At 53.3% G+C, this 18,719-nt stretch overlaps 1 protein-coding gene across 2 annotated transcripts; it reads left to right on the top strand.

Moving 5' to 3' along the window:
- Positions 1-8,591: 8,591 nt before the first annotated feature.
- Positions 8,592-17,742, top strand: LOC101827825 (keratin, type I cytoskeletal 42). 2 transcript variants are annotated; one of them, XM_040749689.1, is made up of 9 exons: positions 8,592-8,632; positions 11,016-11,206; positions 13,349-13,431; positions 13,537-13,693; positions 14,776-14,937; positions 15,493-15,618; positions 15,861-16,081; positions 17,300-17,349; positions 17,470-17,742. In XM_040749689.1, exons 2-9 carry the CDS (start codon positions 11,036-11,038, stop codon positions 17,565-17,567), a joined length of 1,068 nt encoding a protein of 355 aa, XP_040605623.1. In that variant the 5' UTR covers positions 8,592-8,632; positions 11,016-11,035; the 3' UTR covers positions 17,568-17,742. The 2 variants fall into 2 exon arrangements, with proteins under 2 accessions (XP_040605623.1, XP_005087429.1); XM_005087372.4 differs by lacking the exon at positions 8,592-8,632 and having other exon boundaries at positions 10,745-11,206.
- Positions 17,743-18,719: the final 977 nt, after the last annotated feature.

Raw genomic sequence — 18,719 nt, 5'->3', positions numbered from 1 at the left:
AACTTGACACAAGTTAAGAGTTATCCGCAAGGAGGGAGCCTCAGTTGAGAAAATGCCTCTATAAGATTCAGCTGTGGGCAAGCCTGTAAGGCATCTTTTTCATTAGTGATTAATGGGGAGGGTCCACCCCTGGTGGGTGGTTCTGTCCCTGGGCTGGTGGCCCTGGGTTCTATGAGAAAGCGGGCTGGGCAAGCCACAGCAGCAAGCCAGTAAGCAGCTCCCCTCCGTAACCTCTGCATCATCTCCTGCCTCCAGGTCCCTGCCCTGTTTGAGTTCCTGTCCTAGCGACCTTCAATGAACAGTGATGTGGAAGTATGAGCCAATAAACCCTTTCCTTCCCAAGCTCATGGTGTTTCATCACAGCAATAGAAACCCCGACAAGCACAGCAAAGGTGCTCTGTGTCAACCATAAGTTAGGAGTGAAAACCGAGGTAGCTGAGGAGCCTTTTCAACCATTGGAAAGGTGACTATGGAACCTGCAGCAGTGGGGACAGCTAGGTCTCACTGGTTTCCAGGACTGGCAGAAGTTAGTGAGGGCGCTCATTCTCTGTCATGGTTCGGGAGTGGAGGCAGGGGAATCAGAAGTTCAAAGTCATCTTCCAGTACACAGCAAGTTTGAGGCCAGCCTGAGGCCCACCCTTCCTTCCTTCCTTCCTTCCTTCCTTCCTTCCTTCCTTCCTTCCTTCCTTCCTTCCTTCCTTCCTTCCTCCCTCCCTCCCTCCCTCCCTCCCTCCCTCCCTGCCTCCCTCCCTCCCTCCCTGCCTCCCTGCCTGCCTGCCTGCCTGTCTGCCTGCCTCCCTCCCTCCCTCCCCCCCCTCTGTTTACAAGACAGGGGTTTTCTGTAGCCTTGGCTGTCTTGGAACTTGCTCTGTAGACCATGTTGGCCTGGAACTTGTAGAGATTCACTTGCCCTTGTCTCCCAAATGCTGGGATTAAAGGCGTGCACCACCACCGCCTGGGTGTCTGTCTTAAAAAAGAAAAAAAAAATCACTGTGTGGTGGCATGCACCTTTAATTACAGCAGAGGCAGGAGGATATCTGTGAGTTCTAGGACATCCTGGTCTACATAATGAGTTTCAGAATAGCACAGTGAGACTGTCTTAAAAAAGAAAGAAAGAAGGAAAGAAAAAGTCTAGAGGGCTGGAGAGATGCTCAGTGGATAAGAGCACCTTAAAAAAGAAAGAAAGAAGGAAAGAAAAAGTCTAGAGGGCTGGAGAGATGCTCAGTGGATAAGAGCACCTGTTGCTCTTCCAGAGGACCCAAGTTCGCCATCACTCACACTACGTGACTTACAACCACCTGGGACTCTAGCTTGAGAGCATCTGATACCCTCTGACTTTTGTGGGCCCGTGCACACACATGTATGCATGCATGCAAACACATGTATGCATGCATGCACACATATGTGTATACGTTCACACAGATACACAAATAAAAAATCAATAAGAAATGAAAAAAAAAAAGACAAAATGGATTTGGCAGCCACCTGAATGTCTGTCCTCCTGGGAGGCAGGTGGATCATATGAGCCCAGGAGTTCAAGGCTAGCCTTGGCAGGACACTGTCTCCACCAAAACCAAACATTATCCTTTAGTCCAGTAATCCCATTGCTAATATCTCCCCTAAGATTGTATTTGCAGAAGTTCACAATGCCACGTGTTCAGGGATGCATACTACACCATTTTGTGTAAACAAACGTTGGAGTCCAGGGAAAGAGTGGCTGGAAATAATCTACTCCTTCACTGGTGCTGTTGCCAGGACTTGAGAGACAGACAGTGTTTCCTTCTGTGGAATTAAAATCTGTAAGGCCTGGGGATGTAATGCAGTGCTTGCCTAGAATGGACAAAGCTCTGGGTGATTCCCAGCGCTGTATAAACCAGTGTCTGCAATCGCAGCACTGGAGAGACAGGAAGATCTGAAGTTCAAGGCTGCCCTTCTATACACAGGAAGTTTGAAGTCAGCCTGGGATCTATGAGAACCTGCCTTTAATAAAACGTCAATGCGCATGGACATATTAAGAATAAGAAAAGGCTGGGAACATGGCTGAGCAGGGGAGTGCATGCTTAGTATGTTCCAGGCCCTGGGGGTTTGGTTCCCAACATTGCAAGTAAGCAAGTAAGCAAATGTGCAAACGAATGAGGGAACCAGCCCTGACACAGCAAAGCCCAGAACCAGCCCAGACACAGCAATGCCCGGATACAATCTGAGATCCCTTCCTCGTGGGCTTCTCAGCCTTTGTTCCGGTCACGTCTCACATGCTCTGTGGGCCTAGAGAGTCACCAAAGGGATTCCAGGGAGCTCTCCCTCCACAAAGCTCTTCCCGGAAGTAGCCTGTGTCCAAGTGAAGCCTGAGAAGCACTTCCCCTCACGGAGTCTCGTGTACCTTCACGTCTGTGTGAAAAGCAAGTGGAAGCTCTCAGCAGATGCTGCCTTGCCTGGCCCAGCAGACTGTGGATCCTGGTTCTCAGGCCTGACTGCGCCCCCCCCACCCCTTGGCACTACCCAGCAAGCTCTAGGGCAGTGGCTCTCACAGTGGTCTCGACTCCTTTGGGGTTGCATATCAGATGTACTGCAATCAGATACTTGCATGATGATTCATAGCAGCAGCAACATAACAGTTATGAGTAGCAACAAAATAATTTTACAGTTGGGAGTCACTATCACAAGAGGGACTGCGTTAGAGGGAGGCAGTATTAGGAAGGTTGAGAACACTGCTGTAGGCCACCAGGGATTCTGGCCTCGGTCTGGTGACTCAGTCTGACTTTTCCCTACTTGGTCCATCTTCCTGCTCTCTGAGGAAGAGCCCAGTCCAAGGACCTTTGCATCTGGAATGTTCTTCCCTGCACATAGCTTGCTCCTTCCTCAGCCCTCAGCTCCCCTTAGCTGTGGAAGAGAGCTTCCTTGGCCTTGGAAAACACGTCACTCTTTGGTTTGCTGATCGCCCAACATTCCCACCAGACTGCTCCATTAGGCTAGAGAAGCTCTATGTATTCCCAGCATTAGGGACAGCGGGTGGCACAGAACACATGCTCAGCCAATAGAAGACAAGCTACATCTCATAAGCCCCGCCCCCAGCATTCTGGTTGCGTCATTCTGAGATGCTGATCCAGCTTCCGGTATTCCCCAAACACACCGGGCGTGTCCCCACCTCTGCCTGGCTCATCGCTTCTGCCCAGGCTTTGAAACCCAGTCTCTCAGGCGCTCCCTCAGAAACTGCTCAGTGCCTCAGAATGAGTGACTGGCTCCTTCCTCATCCTGCCAAGGAGCTTGTCCACACATTCCTTTGTCAGGCACAGTGCTATTGTGCTCAGATGAAACGTGTGTCTGTCTCTCGCTCACTGCTGGCTCTCGCGCAGGGCAGGGCTGGGCTGACTCAGGGTTGCATTCTGAGCACCCAGCCCAGTGTCCGCCACACAATGAGTGCAATGAGTAGGTGACGACTGAAGTCTAGCTTTGGGCTCTCACCGCTCGCTTGCCTGTATCCATTCGGCTCCCAGGTCAGCACCAGCTGGGCACTTACCACGTGCGGAGTGCCGCGTTAGGTGATGGGGCCAGACGCCGTGTTTGGCTGTGTATGTAGCAGAGGAACAGATTTCCTTAACAAAGCTAGTACAAGTGAGAATGGTTAACACTCAGGGACTAGAAAGGGCTTGAGGAGTATATTAGTTTCTTTTTGCTGCTCGGACAAGAGATCACCTTAGGGGCCTAAAGATACATAATTACTCCATTCTGGGACTGGAAGATAGAAACCCAAATCAAGATGTCGTGATGGCTGCCTTTCTCTGGGGACCCTGAAAGAATCTGGTGCTTGTGTTTCCAGCTTCAGTGGGCTGCTGGGGTCCTCCACTCAAGTCCCTGAATCACTGACATCTGCTTTCGGATTTGCGCTGCCTGACTCTGCCTCCCAGGCCCTCCCAGATGAGGACACTAGTGACGACACTAGTGTCCCATCTGCAGTCTCTTTTGCTTTATTTACAAGGTATAGACCCCCAGGTTCTGGGGTTAGGACAGACACATGTTTGGGGTTCACAGACAAGGAGGCTCACCTTCCATGGCCCTAAGCCATCCTCATCACTGTAGAGTGCCTACCTGACATGGTCTTCATAGCCACATGGGCAATGGGTGGACAAGCCCAGCCTTCTTGTTCTGTACAAGATGGGGACTGGGGCAGAAAGAATGGGTTACCCGAGGCCACACTGAGCCCGGACTGGACATCATGCTCTTGGTCTCGGGGTCCAGAGCCTATTTCTTGTGTAATGCAGTCAGGATTATAGATCAGACCGTGTGTGAGGATGACGAGGGACCTGCTGTTCCTCAGAGCCTTGCTAGAGAAAGCATGTGCCTGTGGCACACTGATGACGAGACCCAGAGCTCTGGGCTGGAGGACTGGGGAAGGCAGCTGGGCTTCAGGGCTTGAGGGGTAGCAGTTGGGGGCAAGGGAGGCAGAGTGTTACACAAGCCTAGGATGTTGCAAAAGGCTGTCTTGTCCTCACCAAGCTCTTAAAAGAAGGCATGAGGCAGTGGCTTGTAGAGCCAGGGCCAGGCAGCCCTGAGTGCTAGCTCAGGAAAGTTTAACTTTTCCTTTTCCTCTTTTGGATCCTGGCCAAAGCCTAAGTGTGGTACCCCCCCCCTTCACATTGTGCCTTCTCACCGTATTTCTGAAGTGACCCTGCTTTTGGCATATGGCTGCTGCTGACCTCCATTGTTGAACATACAGCCAAAGTCCAACAGGATGGCTTTCTCCTTTCTCCCTTTCGTATCTCCATATCCCTTATCCCAGCGCTGTCAAGATTTACAGCTTGCCTGTCCTGTGGTCTTCCTGATTTGTCTTCCCTTGTTCTCATCCCCTGCCTCCTGTCCGAGGTCTGCCCTCAGTGCCCTTCCTAGGTCCTTTGGGTCATTTCAGCCTTCCCTGCTTGTGCTCCCTGTCAGAAAGGCTGGGGAGTCACAATGAGGTGGACTGGGGAGTCAGGAGCGGGTCAGTGGCTGTTACCCTGAGCTAGCGTCCACCTGGGGGTAGAAGCACCTGACACACCAGCCCTGGACAATGCCAGGTCTCGAGGTCCAAGGAGTTAGCAAGAACAAACTCATCCATCGTCAACGAAACTTCTCTTTGCAACAGACGAAGGTTACAGAAACCACAACCAATTAAAATGCAGAGTTGTGGAGTCCAGTTCAATGAATACACCTACAACATACCTCACCTCCCTCACCTACAGCTCAGGAAACACTGTGGAAGAGGGTGCAGAAAACCTGTGGGAGCCAGAGGAACAGGGAGTTGACCGTGAGATTGTGTCTCCTAGGAATGTCAGAGGCTACACCTAGAAAGTCTCACTAACATTGCTGCCTAAACATGAGCTAAAAAAGGATAACAATAGAGACGCTGATGTTGATGGGGGTCTTGTGGGAGTACAAGGAGGTGGGCCATGAAACCTCAGTCCTACACGAAGAACTAGTTACAGACAGCTAATGAATGTTGAGAGTGGGAGATACAGTCTTCCCCAGGGAAGAAAACACCGATTCATTATCCCATACCAAATGGTCAGCCCTGAAAACATACATACAAGTAACATTATGCAGACCAAGCAGGTTGTATTCATATAGTTACATAAATACACATATATGCAAATAATAGCAATTAATGAAAAGTAGAGGCCGTGAATTTGAAAGAGAGCAGCAAGAGGTAAATGGGAGGATTCGGAGGGAGGAAAGGGAAAAGGGAAATGATGTAATTATATTATAATGTAAAAAAAAAAGACATATGGGTGAGTGCCCCTGGTCATCAATGTCACTTTGGACCACCCAACATAATTCCTGGAGACTAGTTAGAGAGAGACGATGATGGTGGGAAGAGGCAGAGTCAACCCCCCTCCCCAGGGATCCTCCCGGTGACTCTGGAGTGTTCAGAGGCATTAGGGGACCCACTGTCCCTGCCTCTCCAAACTGAGAGCGACACAGGACACATGGCATGTCGTGGGCCCTAAGGAGGTGGAGGGTGTGGTTGCCTCTGGAGCAGCAGACAAATCATTAGTGGGTGGATCTGGGTGGGGCTGGACCTGGTACCGAGCCTGGAAACAGAACGGAGGAAGAAGAGGATTCCACCTGAGGGCGGGGCTGGCAGGTGTGGCTGGCTGGAAGGATGTACTCTGAGGGGTGCCTGACCAGGGATGGGTGAAGGTAGAGAATCTGTGAGTGCCTGGCTGCCCAGCCCATCCAACACCGGGCAAGGTGCTTCCTGGTGAAAGGGTCTCAGTGTCTAGGTTGGGTTGGAAGGAGCAGGTGGACCCCAATGACAAGGGCCTGGGAGTGAAGTGATAGCTTCTAGGTCTTTTTCTCATCTTCCAAGCCAAGGTTCCAGTAGGAGACAAACTAGATGGAACCTTTCTCACTCCCAACCACCCAATCCTAACCTCTGTCTTTGCTCAGGGAGGTTCCCTCCAGCCCAGTCACGTTAACAATTCTACAAGCACTTACTACATACAAGCCTTGATCTGATATAAGATGGGCCTCATCCTAGGGGTTGACCTTGGGGACCTACAGGAGCCAAGGTCAGCTGGGCAGATGTGGCATGACATCCACATCCAGAGCCTGCCATTCACGGAATGAAGTTAAGAAGGCCCAGTGTGAGGAGTCAGCCTTCCCTGGACCCCTGTGTTCAAGTCTGAGGCAGGCCTTCGACAGTTCACCCTGGAGTGTGCTGACTTTTCAGCAATCTTTGGAATGAGGCTGGGAGCCTTGGGTGGTAGTCCAGCTTGGAGTTGGCTCACAGGGTTCTGGGGAACATCCAGAGGTCTCCCATTCCCCCGGGACTTCCTCTAGACTGTGTTTCCACCTGGACTTGGCTCCAGCTACCTCAGTCTGGTGTGAAGGAAGCCCGTGGATCTTGCCCTCCTTCCTGCCCAGCTTCAGTGTGGGCCCAGCTGTTGACAGCTGCGGGGGCAGCAGGGGCCTCTCCCTGCTGGGGTGGAAGGCAGGCCCAGGCAGGAGACTCCCTGGGCCACAGGACTTCTATGGTCTTTAGATGCCTGGACGGGCTTCCTCCCCTAGCAGGGAGAGTGGAAGCTGCTAATGCTGTCACCAGGTTGACCCAACTGCTGCCACTCTGTCACCTCAGTTTCCTCCTAGTGTTGTTGTGAGGATCTGAGGAAGAAGGTCTTCTCACCCCTGTCCAGGATTGCAGAGGGGTGTGGAGAACTTCCTGGGACTCAGAGCCATCTTGTGTTGTCTTTATTTTTCTTCGTGTGAACGGGACTTAAGACCTAGACTAAAGTTCACCCTCTGAGTCACATCCCAAGCCCCTTTGGTGTTTATTTTATCTTTTACGTTTTAGTTTTTTCTTATTTTATGTACCTCAATGCTTTCCCTGCATATATGTCTGCACACCATGTATGTGGCTGGTCCTTCGGAGGTCAGAAGAGGGATTGGATTCCTTGGAACCAGTTACAGATGGCTGTCAGCTACTACGTACTAGAAATTGAACTCAGGTTCTCTGCAAAAGCACAGTTCTCTAAACTGCTGAGTCATCTCTCTAGCTCTTTATTTTGTTTCTTAAAACTTACATTTATGTCGAGCGTGGTGGCACAAGCCTTTAATCCCAGCACTATGGAGGCAGAGACAGGCTGATCTCAGTGAGTTCGAAGCCAGCCTGGTCTACAGAGCGAGTTCCAGGACAGCCAGAGTTGTTGTACAGAGAAACCATGTCTTGAAAAAGCAAAGCAAAGCAAAGCGAAGCAAACCAAACCAAAAAATTTATGTCTTGCATGGTGGCACATTCCTTTAAATCCCAGAATTTGGGAGGCAGAGGAGGGGGAAATTTCCGCCAGAGGTCAGTCTTGTTTATACAGTGAGTTACAGGATTGTCAGGACTGTGTAGGGATGCCCTGTCTTAAAAACAAGACAAAGAAACAACTCAAAATAAAAAACTGAAAACAACACCACCAAAAACACAAAAACAAATAAAAAAAATTCATTTACTTTGTGTGTATGAGTGTGTGTGAGTGTGCATGTGTGTGTGTGTGTGTGAGTGGTTCAAGCCTACCACAGTGCTTGGAGGTCAGAGGATGCCTGTAGGAGTTGACTCTCTCCTTCTACCATGTGGGCCATCAGAACTGGACTCAGGCAGGCCATCTTGTTTGGCGATAAATGCTTTTTACCTACCGAGTCTACCTTCTAGTCCTATGTTTTATTTACTTGTTATTTAAAATTTTGAGACAGTCTCACTAAGTTGCCCAGACTGGCTGTGCTCACTCTGTAGCCTAGGGCAGGCCATGCGTTTGTTATTCTCCTGTCTCTGCTTCTCAAGTAGCTGAAGCAATAGCTGTGCTCCACATCTTGCTCGTGTTGTCTTGATTTTGCCCGTTAGCTGGGTAGGGAGGGCTTGTCCTTCAGTGTGTAAGGCCTCTCTGTACTGTCGAGTTAGAACAGAAACTAAGAAACAGATGTGGCCTGGAAGAGTGGCCTGAAGCCTGCTATCAGGGATAAGGGATGCCGTGGTGCTAGTTGGCAGTTGGTGTGGTGGTGAGGGCGGGGGTGGGGGTGGGGTGGGGGGGGTGAGGTTTTGGATGGGATTTCATGGGGGGGCTAGTTGACTGTTTTTCCAGCTGGTCCCTTGAAGCTGAGGTCTGGGCCACTGGAGGTAGAAATTGGGGACTCTTCCTTCCTCCCAAGATCTTTGAAGGAACGTGGAGAGATGGGGATCTTAGCCAGGCTTTGAGAAAGCTGAAGGCTGGGTGGGCTTGGGTCTGGAGTCCAGGGATATGGTGACCTCCCACCATTGGGAAGCAGAGGAGCAGGAAGCCTGGGGAAGGGCTGCAGGAAGAGGCCTGGCGGACAAGGTTACCTGTGGCTTGGCAGGCCACTCCCCACTGTAATCCAGAGAGTAGCCAGTACAGGGAGACAGCCAGCTCCTAGAGGCGAGGGGGTCTTGGAAGTGTGTCTCTGCCAGGAATGTGGAAGGGCATCTGCTGTGGGCCTTTCCCTGGGAGCGTGGCTGGAGTAGAATCTGCTTCTGGGCCACTCAGGTGGATGCAGGTTCTGTGGGGTTCCTTTTCAACTCCAAAACAGTCTAGATTGCCAGGAAGTCCCTCTTGATGCCTAACCCTATGGCCACTTGACATTCCTCTCTAGTCTTGGCTCTGTGCATCCCCTACCAATAGCTTCTCAGGCCAGGCAGAAACATGATGAAGCCAGTGCCCTACCGTTCCCTCCCAGATAGCTTTTACAGATCTTCCCCTGGTGCTTTAGGTGAGGGGCATTTTCCCAGGAGAGCCCACCACTTCTAAGACAGAAGTCACTGCAGCAGTCTAACCTCTTTCCAGGAGCTCTGGGCCATATGGGAAACCCAGCTCCCTCCCTGTCCCTGAGTGTGGGCAAGGAGCCCAGGCCACCCACGTGCCTCCCTCCCATCTCTGCCTGAGCCCCGGGCCTTGGCCACCCCTGGAGGCTCCGCATTCAGACAGGCTCTGCTCAGACGCCAGTGTCCTGGCAGCGCCTAAATCATTAGCACCGCGGAGATTAGGCCACTAAGCTCCCTGTTGGGTGGAGTGGGTGCCAGGCTGTGGGACCATACCGCTCCCCTACAGGGGTGGCTGCTGGCTCCCAGGACTGGATGTGGCTTCTTTGGGGCACGACTCTCACTCAGGGTCACCCTGGCAACAGTCCTGCTTTTCTGTGGTTTGCCCTCCCCTGGTGCTATCTCTGGGAACCCTCTGGGTCGGCTTTCCTCAGTTGTGGGGCAAATGAGCACCAGGGGCGGGGCGGGGGGATGACACCCTCACTCTCTGGTCTCAAGCCCTGTCTCCATCCTCTGCACCCATTTTCCATTTTGTCACAGCTTTGCCTATGTCAAAAGACCTTGGGAAGTAGCAAGGATGATGATGACATGCACATGCCACGGTGTGCATGAGGAGGCCAGAGGCCAACTTTGTGGAGTCAGTTCTTCCTGTCTTTATGTGGGTCCTGGGGATTGGACTCAGGTCATCAAGCTTGTACACAGTAAATGCCTTTACCTGCTGAGCCATCTTGTCAACCCTGATTTCCTTTTATAGATGAAGAAACAGAGATACGTTTATTGGCTTCCTGAAAATCTGGGGTCTAAAGCTCCCCTTGGCCAGTGGCCATGCCTCTTCTTTGTTAGTCAGGGGTCCCAAAGTCTGAGGCTGTATCTTACCATGAAGGCTTGGAATAGTTTCAAGAGCACTGGGGGCTCCCCCAACTTTGACTGAGCGGCCCTACCAGGACCATCATCTACCAGGAGCAAGCATCCATATCTTTCTCCCTGAGATCGTGGAATGCCAGGTGGGGGGCCAGATCAGCCTCCTCGCTCCTGGGCCTGTGGAGCCTTGTTTGAGGCCCTTCCCTGCTCTTGGGCTAGATTCTTTGGACTCTCCCCCTTCCCTAAGAATGAGCTCAGCTGCCTAATTGAGGTTGAGGATGGAGGATCACCCCACCCTGGGGCTGCAGCTCTAATACCATCTTTGTTCTGAAACAGAACAATGGAACACTAAGAGGTCACTGATGCCCAGGCTGGACAGACACAGGAGGGGGCCTCAGGATACGGGGATGTGTTACACAGGTCAAGCCCAAGCCTCAGGCCCTGGGTGGCTGACTGGAACAGAGGCAAATTACAAGGTTGGGGTTTTGGCTTGAACTTCAAGGGCCAGGGGTTCAGTGTTCCTTCATCCTGGCTATAAAGGGTAGCCCACGGTCTCCATCCACTTCAGACCCTGCTACCTGACCTGCAGATACCATGGCTACCACTACCAGCATCCGCCAGTATTCAACCTCCAGCTCCATTAAGGGCCTTTGTGCTCCTGGCGGGGGCTTCTCCCGGATGTCCTCTGTCCGTGCTGGGGGTGTCTGCCGGGCTCCCAGCCTCTTGGGAGGTGGCAGCTGTGGCAATATGTCGGTCACATCCTCCCGCTTCTCAGCAGGCTTGGGAGGCGGCTTCGGTGGCGGCTACACCTGCAACCTGGGTGGGGGCTTTGGCTCCAGTCTTGGTGTGTCGGATGCCCTTCTAGGGGGCGGTGAGAAGGAGACCATGCAGAACCTCAATGACCGTCTGGCCACCTACTTGGACCGGGTGCACGCCCTGGAGGAGGCCAACACTGACCTGGAGGTGAAGATCCGAGACTGGTACAAGAAGCAGGGCCCTGGACCCGCCCGTGACTACAGCCACTACTTCAAGACCATAGAGGACCTGCGGAACAAGGTGGGACCCCCTACCTACTGTCTGCTGTCTGCCCAAGGTCCCGATCAGACCCACTCTGTCTCCACAGCAGAAGACATCCTCTCCATCACAGACCCCCATCACTTGGCCATTCATCTCTCTCTCTCTCTCTCTCTCTCTCTCTCTCTCTCTCTCTCTCTCTCTCTCTCTCTCTCTCTCTCTCTCTCTCTCTCTCATCTCTAGGAATAACCCTGAGTCTGTGGGGTATCCTGGGCTGTGGATTCTTTGGGAACTCTGCAAGGGGATGGAGGAGAACTCTTCTCTTCTCAGAGAGTTTATCTGGGGTGGGTGATGGAGGAAGGATGGAGCGGTTTCAGGACACTGAAGGCAGCTGCAGGCATTGAAGGGGCTGCAGGCCTTGCAGATATAGAGAGTAGCCTGGTAAAGGGTCTGGGAGGTGGGTGGTGTCTGGTACGGATGCTGAGACATGAGGCTAGGTACCTCTTTCCTCTGGAGCTACTCTCCTGCCCCTTGCCCCTCCTCCAGGTAGCCGTTCTCGGCGGATGGCTTGTCTTCTACCCCAGAATCCTGGTGTTCCTTCAACACTTTGATGTTCTGTCTATGTCCCGCTTCCTACGCTGACTTCAGAGTCTGGTTGTTCTCAAGACTGTGATAGTTGCGGGTCTCCCTTCTCCTCTGATGGCTACTTTGGGGTCTGTTTTTTAATTCAGACTAGCCTGACAAAAGAAGATCGCATCTCTTTCCCTCATGTATTTTCTTGATCTCTAAGAAAATGGCTTGGCATTCTGTAAATGTGGCTGCTCAGGTCTTAACACAAACATGCGCTGAGGGTCTTTCACTGAGTCCTAGTAGAAGGCAGGGATTGAGGGTCACTGAGAGACAGGCTGGCCCCAGTCTGGTCCCAGGCAGCTGTGAGGCCAAGCCAGGCTCTGGGGCAGAGAGCCTGCCCTACAGCGGGCCAGTGAGGGGCTTTGTCTACTCCTGCCCAGGTCCTCCACCTGGCAGGGGATTCTTGTAATCTCCCTTGGAAGCAGAGCTCCTAGCTGTGCCAGATCAGATTCCAGGCTTTGTTGGGGCAGCGGGGAGCCCAGGGGAGTCCTGGTGAGTCACTGCTCTGTGCCTTGGGGTTATCCAGCACCACCTCCTCCTCCTTAGAGCAGAGGCCCCCCTCCCCTGGGTGGGTTTCCAGACTGTACTCCCAATGTTCTGGTTAGGTTTCTGGGTACACAGGTGTGTGTGTGTGTGTGTGTGTGTGTGTGTGTGTGTGTGTGTGTGTGTGTGTACAGGTCTCTGCAGGCCACAGATGGGGAGGCAGAGGAGGGAAACTACCTGACCCTTAGACTTAGCCTGACTAGGTCACTGTATGGAACTTAGATTCCTTTAGGGGGGAGTTGAGATGACCCTAAACACAGGATAGTTCTGATGGGACATCTTCCTCCTGGGTCAGCCTTAAACCATGACAATTTCCACCTAGCTCCTGCTAACAGGTGAGTTTTCCTCTGTATTTCTCTCTTCCCCCAACCTCATGACTCTGACTTGGGATAGCCTTTGACATTTCCAGCAACATCGACAGCAGCAGTAATAGTACATGAACTTCCTGTATCTTCTTGGGCTCTGTCAGGCTCTGAGGAGGGGCTGGTCATAACCTCATCAATCAATTAATTAGTCACATAATTAGTTAGACAAATACACCCTGGGGGCTGACTCTGGGCCAGGCACTGTGCCCAGGCCTGGGGAGTCCGAAGAGAACCAGACATGTATGGCCTTGTTCCCTGAGTGTAGTGGGGGAGAATCTAATGAAAAATGTTGTGGAAAGTGGGATGAGGTTGTCTCAGAGATGGGGAAGTGTTGTGAGGGGATGGGGGAGGGGAACTGGCAGGGCTGAGCCTGGAGGTGAATCAGTTGGGGGTAAGGCCCAGGCATCTTAGACCCCATGATGACAGACGGATGCCCGTTTCTCCATTCATGCTGTCATGTCCCATCACTCGGTGAGAACCTGGGGGTCTGGGCAGCTCCTGAAAACCACAGCTGGGTGTTCAAAGGAGGTGGCCACAGGGACCCTCATTACCCTTCCTAAGCAAGGCTGCATGCAAGCAGGGTACAGCAGAGCCTCGTGGGGGTCTGGGGTGGGTGCTTACTCATGGAGCTCACTGTCACCTCCAGATCCTGGCAGCCACAATTGACAATGCTAGCATCGTGCTGCAGATCGACAATGCTCGCCTGGCGGCCGATGACTTCCGTACCAAGTGAGTCTGTGCCTACCGGCTGTCCCGGGAAACTGGTGGTGGGTTCCTGCTCTGCACAGAACGCAAACATGTGTGTGGACATGCCCCCTACCTTCAACCCTGCAGGTACGAGACAGAGTTGAACCTGCGCATGAGCGTGGAGGCTGACATCAATGGCCTGCGCCGGGTGCTGGATGAGCTGACCCTGTCCAGAGCCGACCTGGAGATGCAGATCGAGAGTCTCAAGGAGGAGCTGGCCTACCTGAAGAAGAACCACGAGGAGGTGAGTCCAGCTTTGGAGACATTGGAGAAGCCTGCTGTGGAGCTGGGACCACAGGGCTTCTGATGGCTGGGTCTGTGTGCTGGGTCCAGTCCTTATCACGGGTGGTATCACCAATGGGTTCCTAGCCTGATGCTGACCCTCAGTGAGCTCTTCCTCCAAAGAGACTTCCGCTCATCCTTGCAGGCTTGGCTGGCTGTGCGGGGACAGTTAATTCACTAATGAGGGAATCAGGCTAACACACAGTGCTAATTATTATAATTAATTATAACAAGGCACATTTGCCCAGCACTAAAACTGATTCATTGCAGTCACTGACAGCCTGGCTGGGAGGAAGAGGTTCTTGCCCTCCTCTTTTGGCAGCAAAGAAATGGAGGCCCAGAGAGGGTTAGAGACATATCCAGTGCCACACAGTGACCCCACCCTGTGCCTATCTGATTTATATCCGTCCACCCACAGGTCTGACCCCACATCTCCGCTACTTCCCGCCACTCCCCGCCCACTGACTCCCTTTTCTAGAGACTCCTGCGTTTTATGTCCACAGAGTGCAGTCCAAGAATGGAAGTCTGAGACCCCACTTGGGCACATGCAGCCGTCTAGTCCTGCCTTGGCGGCTTCCTTCCCAGATCAACACTGCCTATCCTGGGCTGCGGGAGCCTGATTCCCAAGTGTAGGACACCCAGAAAGGGCATCCCTTAACTTTGAGGCTAAGTGAAACATTGCATTTTTCCAGCAGACCAACATTGTTTAATAGGGTCTGACTTGGAGCGATGCCACCATAGGGCGGCTAACCCCTTGCTAATGCTATAGGGTTGATGGCTAAGGGACAAAGCCTGGGGTTAGGGAGCAGGGTGAGGTTGCCTTCTCCTCCCTCCCCCCTCACTGGAGAACTACCGTCTTTCTCTTATTTCATACAAACTGGAAAGGGGGTGGGAGACCGATGGAATCCACAGCTCTCTGAGAACGAGGCTAGTGGTTTGTCTCCAGCTTTCCATGGTCTGCTGGTCTGCCTGTCTGTTTCCCTGGGGAACAGGGTCTGGTCCCAGAATGGCCTTGAGTGATCTCCCACTGTCCTCTCTGCCCAGGAAATGAATGCCCTTCGTGGCCAGGTGGGCGGGGATGTCAGCGTGGAGATGGACGCAGCCCCGGGTGTGGACCTGAGCCGCATCCTGAATGAGATGCGAGACCAGTATGAGAAGATGGCCGAGAAGAACCGCAAGGATGCTGAGGAATGGTTCTTCACCAAGGTGGGTGGCCGTGTGGGGCAGGAGTGCTCACGTGTGGCTGCACACGCTACCTGCTGTTGTGGCCTGGGTCACTCTCAGACTCTCTGGAAACTGCTCAGACCAATGCTCAGGCTTTAAAGTAAATGTGAGGTCTGGAGGAGCTCAGACACCCAAGGTGCTCCCCTGTGGCTATGGCTGCGGCCTGGGGAACTGATCCAGGCCACCCAACCTGGCTCAGCTCCACCCACCACAGGTGTTTGCTGCATGTGTGTGCTTGGATATGTAGGTCATGCCTTGGGTAAACATCTACTGAATGAACAGTGGGTTCTGGGGACAGCCACCAGCACAACAATAATCTCCAGTGCCTGCTTTGGGGTGTTGTAGTTCAGCAAGGGTCCCTTGCAGGTGCTAAATCCACAGCACATGTTCCTTGTGGGCACAGACGGATGTGGGTACCTCTGAGCTCTTCTGAGGCCAGGGAGGGGTAATTCTGGGAGGATAGGGCTCAGGGACAGCTCCCATACCCTGTCCCCTCTGAAAGCCTCCTTTAGCCCCCGTGCTCACCCTACTTTCCAGACGGAGGAGCTGAACCGTGAGGTGGCCACTAACACGGAGGCCCTGCAGAGCAGCCGGACAGAGATCACGGAGCTCCGCCGCTCTGTGCAGAACCTGGAGATTGAGCTGCAGTCCCAGCTCAGCATGGTGGGTCACTGTCCCTGTCCTACCTGATTCTTGTCACTTCTGCTGAGCCTTGCTACACAGAAGCCCCCCTGGGAGAACCAGAAACAACATGTTCAGCCCATCCCGTGGGTCCCTCTACCCTCGTTACTGCCCAACTGTCCTGGAAGCACATATAAGCCACCCAGGTGGGACCACTCTCTGGGTGTCTTCTGTGGGGAAGGTCCAGTTCTTGTCTCACTGTCTATCTGTCCCCTGGGCCACAGAAAGCATCACTGGAGAACAGCCTGGCAGAGACAGAGGCACGCTATGGGGCACAGCTGGCGCAGCTGCAGGGCCTCATTAGCAGTGTGGAACAGCAGCTGTGTGAGCTGCGCTGTGACATGGAAAGACAGAACCATGAGTACCAGCTGCTGCTGGACGTGAAGACCCGGCTGGAGCAGGAGATCGCTACTTACCGCCGCCTGCTGGAGGGAGAGGACGCCCAGTGAGTGGGGGTCTAGGCACCTACCAGGCTGGGCTGGACACTGGGATGTCGCAGTCAGGTTTGAATTCAGAGGTGTGCAGGGGTGAAACAGAAAGGTGTGGTCCTGACCATGAGGATTGTCACCGAGTGCCAACAGGCAGCGTGTAGGCCAGGTCTTGTGGGCCAGGGGCAGCCACAGAGTGACACTGGGCAGAAGAGTGGTCACTTAGATCTTTGGGAGTATTTGCTTTGGCTATGGAGGGAGACATGGGTCAGAGTGGAAGAGGAGAGACATCAGGAGGCTGAGGCCAGCTGACAGAGTCTTGAGAGCTAGGGGTTAAGAGAGAACTCCCTAAAAAACAGCAGGATGATCCAGGCGTTGGTGGCGCATGCCTTTAATCCCAGCACTCGGGAGGCAGAGGCAGGCGGATCTCTGTGAGTTCGAGGCCAGCCTTGTCTACAGAGTCAGTTCCAGGACAACCTCCAAAACAATACAGAGAAACCCTGTCTTGAAAAACCAAACCAAACCAAACCAAACAATACAAAACAAAAACAAAAAAAACAAAAAACCAAAACCAACAACAACAAAACCCAGCAGGATGGAATGCCCGAGTGTGTGTGTGTGAGCATGGCTCACAGTTTTCACTCAATAAACACCGAGGGAGCGTGTGGAGGAGTGGGAATCAATGACCCTGGGTTTCTGGTTTGGATGACTAGCCTGGCGTGTTGGTGACATCACCAGCCAGGACAAGGTGAAGTGCAGGGCAAGTAACACTTTGCTTTGGAGTTGGGAATGTTGATCAAAGTCTCCACAGGAAGCCAAGAGTGTCCTGGGGTCTCCATGCTTAGCCACACATTCTAGCCCTCGTTTCCCAGTAATGGTGAATTTTGTCTACGGTCTAGACAGTCTCTCTTGCTTTAAATGGAGTCTTATTGGGCCCTTCAGGATACGGAAAATCCACCTGTGTAATGTCTCCTTGTAAACCCTGGTTTAGAAGCCACGATATAGCCACAGCATGCCCTTGGCTACTTCTTTTCTCCCTCCTGTTTTGGGGAGCCCGTGGCATTTGATCCTTGGTTTGTGCTGTTCTCTGTGAGCTCCTAGCTATGATTTCCCAGTGTCGGGGATCCCGCTCAACTCTCTTGGGGTCTCCCCAGCTGCTGATCCTCCTCAGCAGTGCTCCCAGGGCCCTGCTGGCTTGTGGCACCTCTGGGCTGACAGGTCCTCTTTCCCTGCAGCCTGGCTAGTCAGTACTCCTCCTCCATGGCCTCGCAGTCCTCCCGAGAAGGTAAGACCATCCTGCCTTGTGGTTCACTGGGGGAGACCAAGGGTGCTACAGGCTAGGTGGCCAGCGTGGTCGGGGGCTCCTGCCTGAGGCCCCCTCTGCCCCCTCCTCTGCCACCCACAGCCGTGGTGTCCAGCCGCCAGGTGCGCACCATTGTGGAGGAAGTCCAGGATGGCAAGGTGGTCTCCTCCCGAGAGCAGGTGCACCGCTCCACCCACTGAGGTCTCCTTCTTCACGTGACAGTGCAGCCTCAGAGGCCGAGGCTGCAGCTCCCTGCATCTGCTGCAGTGCCTGAGCTCCCATGAGCTAGCTGTTGCCACCTGTGTCTGCTTTGTGCTGCCCCTTACAGAGGGGGCCCCCTGGGTTTACCCCAGGGACTGCCAATAAAGCTTTGAAGAAGCCTGGTCCTTGAACTTGTCATTTGTCTCGTCATCGGCTCGGGCAGTGTGGGCTGAGGGGCCGGGGAGGGTTCATTAAGCGTCTGGTATCGCTTGTCACCTGTCTGCTTGCTCTGCCCACTCCATCCAGGCCTGGGGTGCCTTGGAAGTCAAGGGGAGGAGGTGGAAGGATTGAGGGTGGAGGTATGGAGCACCCTGTTTCTAAGAATCTGCCTCTGGGGCTGTCTCCTGGTGCTGGTCCCGGGGAGGGCCCGCAGGCTTTCTGGGTACCACACCTGTTACAGGACATCTGCATTAAAACAAAGGGGCGGGGGTCTGGCTGGGAAAGGTGCCTTTCCCAGAGTGGTCGAGGGCCTTGATGGATGAGGGGGTGGCAGCCTGGCAGTCTCAAAGCCAGCCCAAGAAGCCAGACCGGCTCTACCTGGCTCCCTGGGGGTGTGTGTGGGGTGGGGCAGCTGTGTTGTGCGTGCGGGGGGCGTCCTGTGTGCTTTGGTGACTTGGCAGCTCCTGGGCTGTTGGGGAAGTCTTTCCCAGCTGCCGATGGGGTCTGTCTAGACCTGTCTGGGTGGAGGAACCCACTGGCAGCCTGAAACAAGACCACATTCCGCCCAGCAGGCCTCCCAGGACCCTAGGACCTAGGGCTGGGTTTAGGATGTTAGGTGGTGCTAGGTGGAGCCATGGGGTGGTGTCGTGGTCTTTGTCATGGGGAACCTGGCAGGGGTGGGGTGGGGTAAGAGGGATATCTTTTAGTTTTTCTCTGGGCTGGGACCTGAGTTATCCCTTCCTCCTCTGAGATGTCTCAGGATACAGAAGAGGATAAGGGATATGGAAAGAGACAATCCCTTCATGGTTCCACAGATTTCCCTTCATGGTTCCACAGATTCCCCTTCATAAGGCGCCCTTTCCACACAAGTTCTGTTTTCTCCTGAACTGCAGCTGAATTCTACTCTGCCCAGCTAGTCCTGGAAGCTGTAC

The sequence above is a fragment of the Mesocricetus auratus genome, unplaced genomic scaffold, assembly GCF_017639785.1.
Source record: "Mesocricetus auratus isolate SY011 unplaced genomic scaffold, BCM_Maur_2.0 Super-Scaffold_100007, whole genome shotgun sequence".
Classification (NCBI taxonomy): domain Eukaryota; kingdom Metazoa; phylum Chordata; class Mammalia; order Rodentia; family Cricetidae; genus Mesocricetus; species Mesocricetus auratus.
The sequence above is the reverse complement of the archived record's forward strand: the minus strand, read 5'-3'. Positions and strand labels throughout refer to the sequence as shown.

Coding starts and splice junctions, on each gene's coding strand:
- LOC101827825 (XM_005087372.4), top strand. CDS start 10,745: ATGGCTACCACTACCAGCATCCGCCAGTATTCAACCTCCAGCTCCATT. Junction 13,694..14,775: donor TGAAGAAGAACCACGAGGAG/GTGAGTCCAGCT, acceptor CTCTCTGCCCAG/GAAATGAATGCCCTTCGTGG. Junction 14,938..15,492: donor AGGAATGGTTCTTCACCAAG/GTGGGTGGCCGT, acceptor CCTACTTTCCAG/ACGGAGGAGCTGAACCGTGA.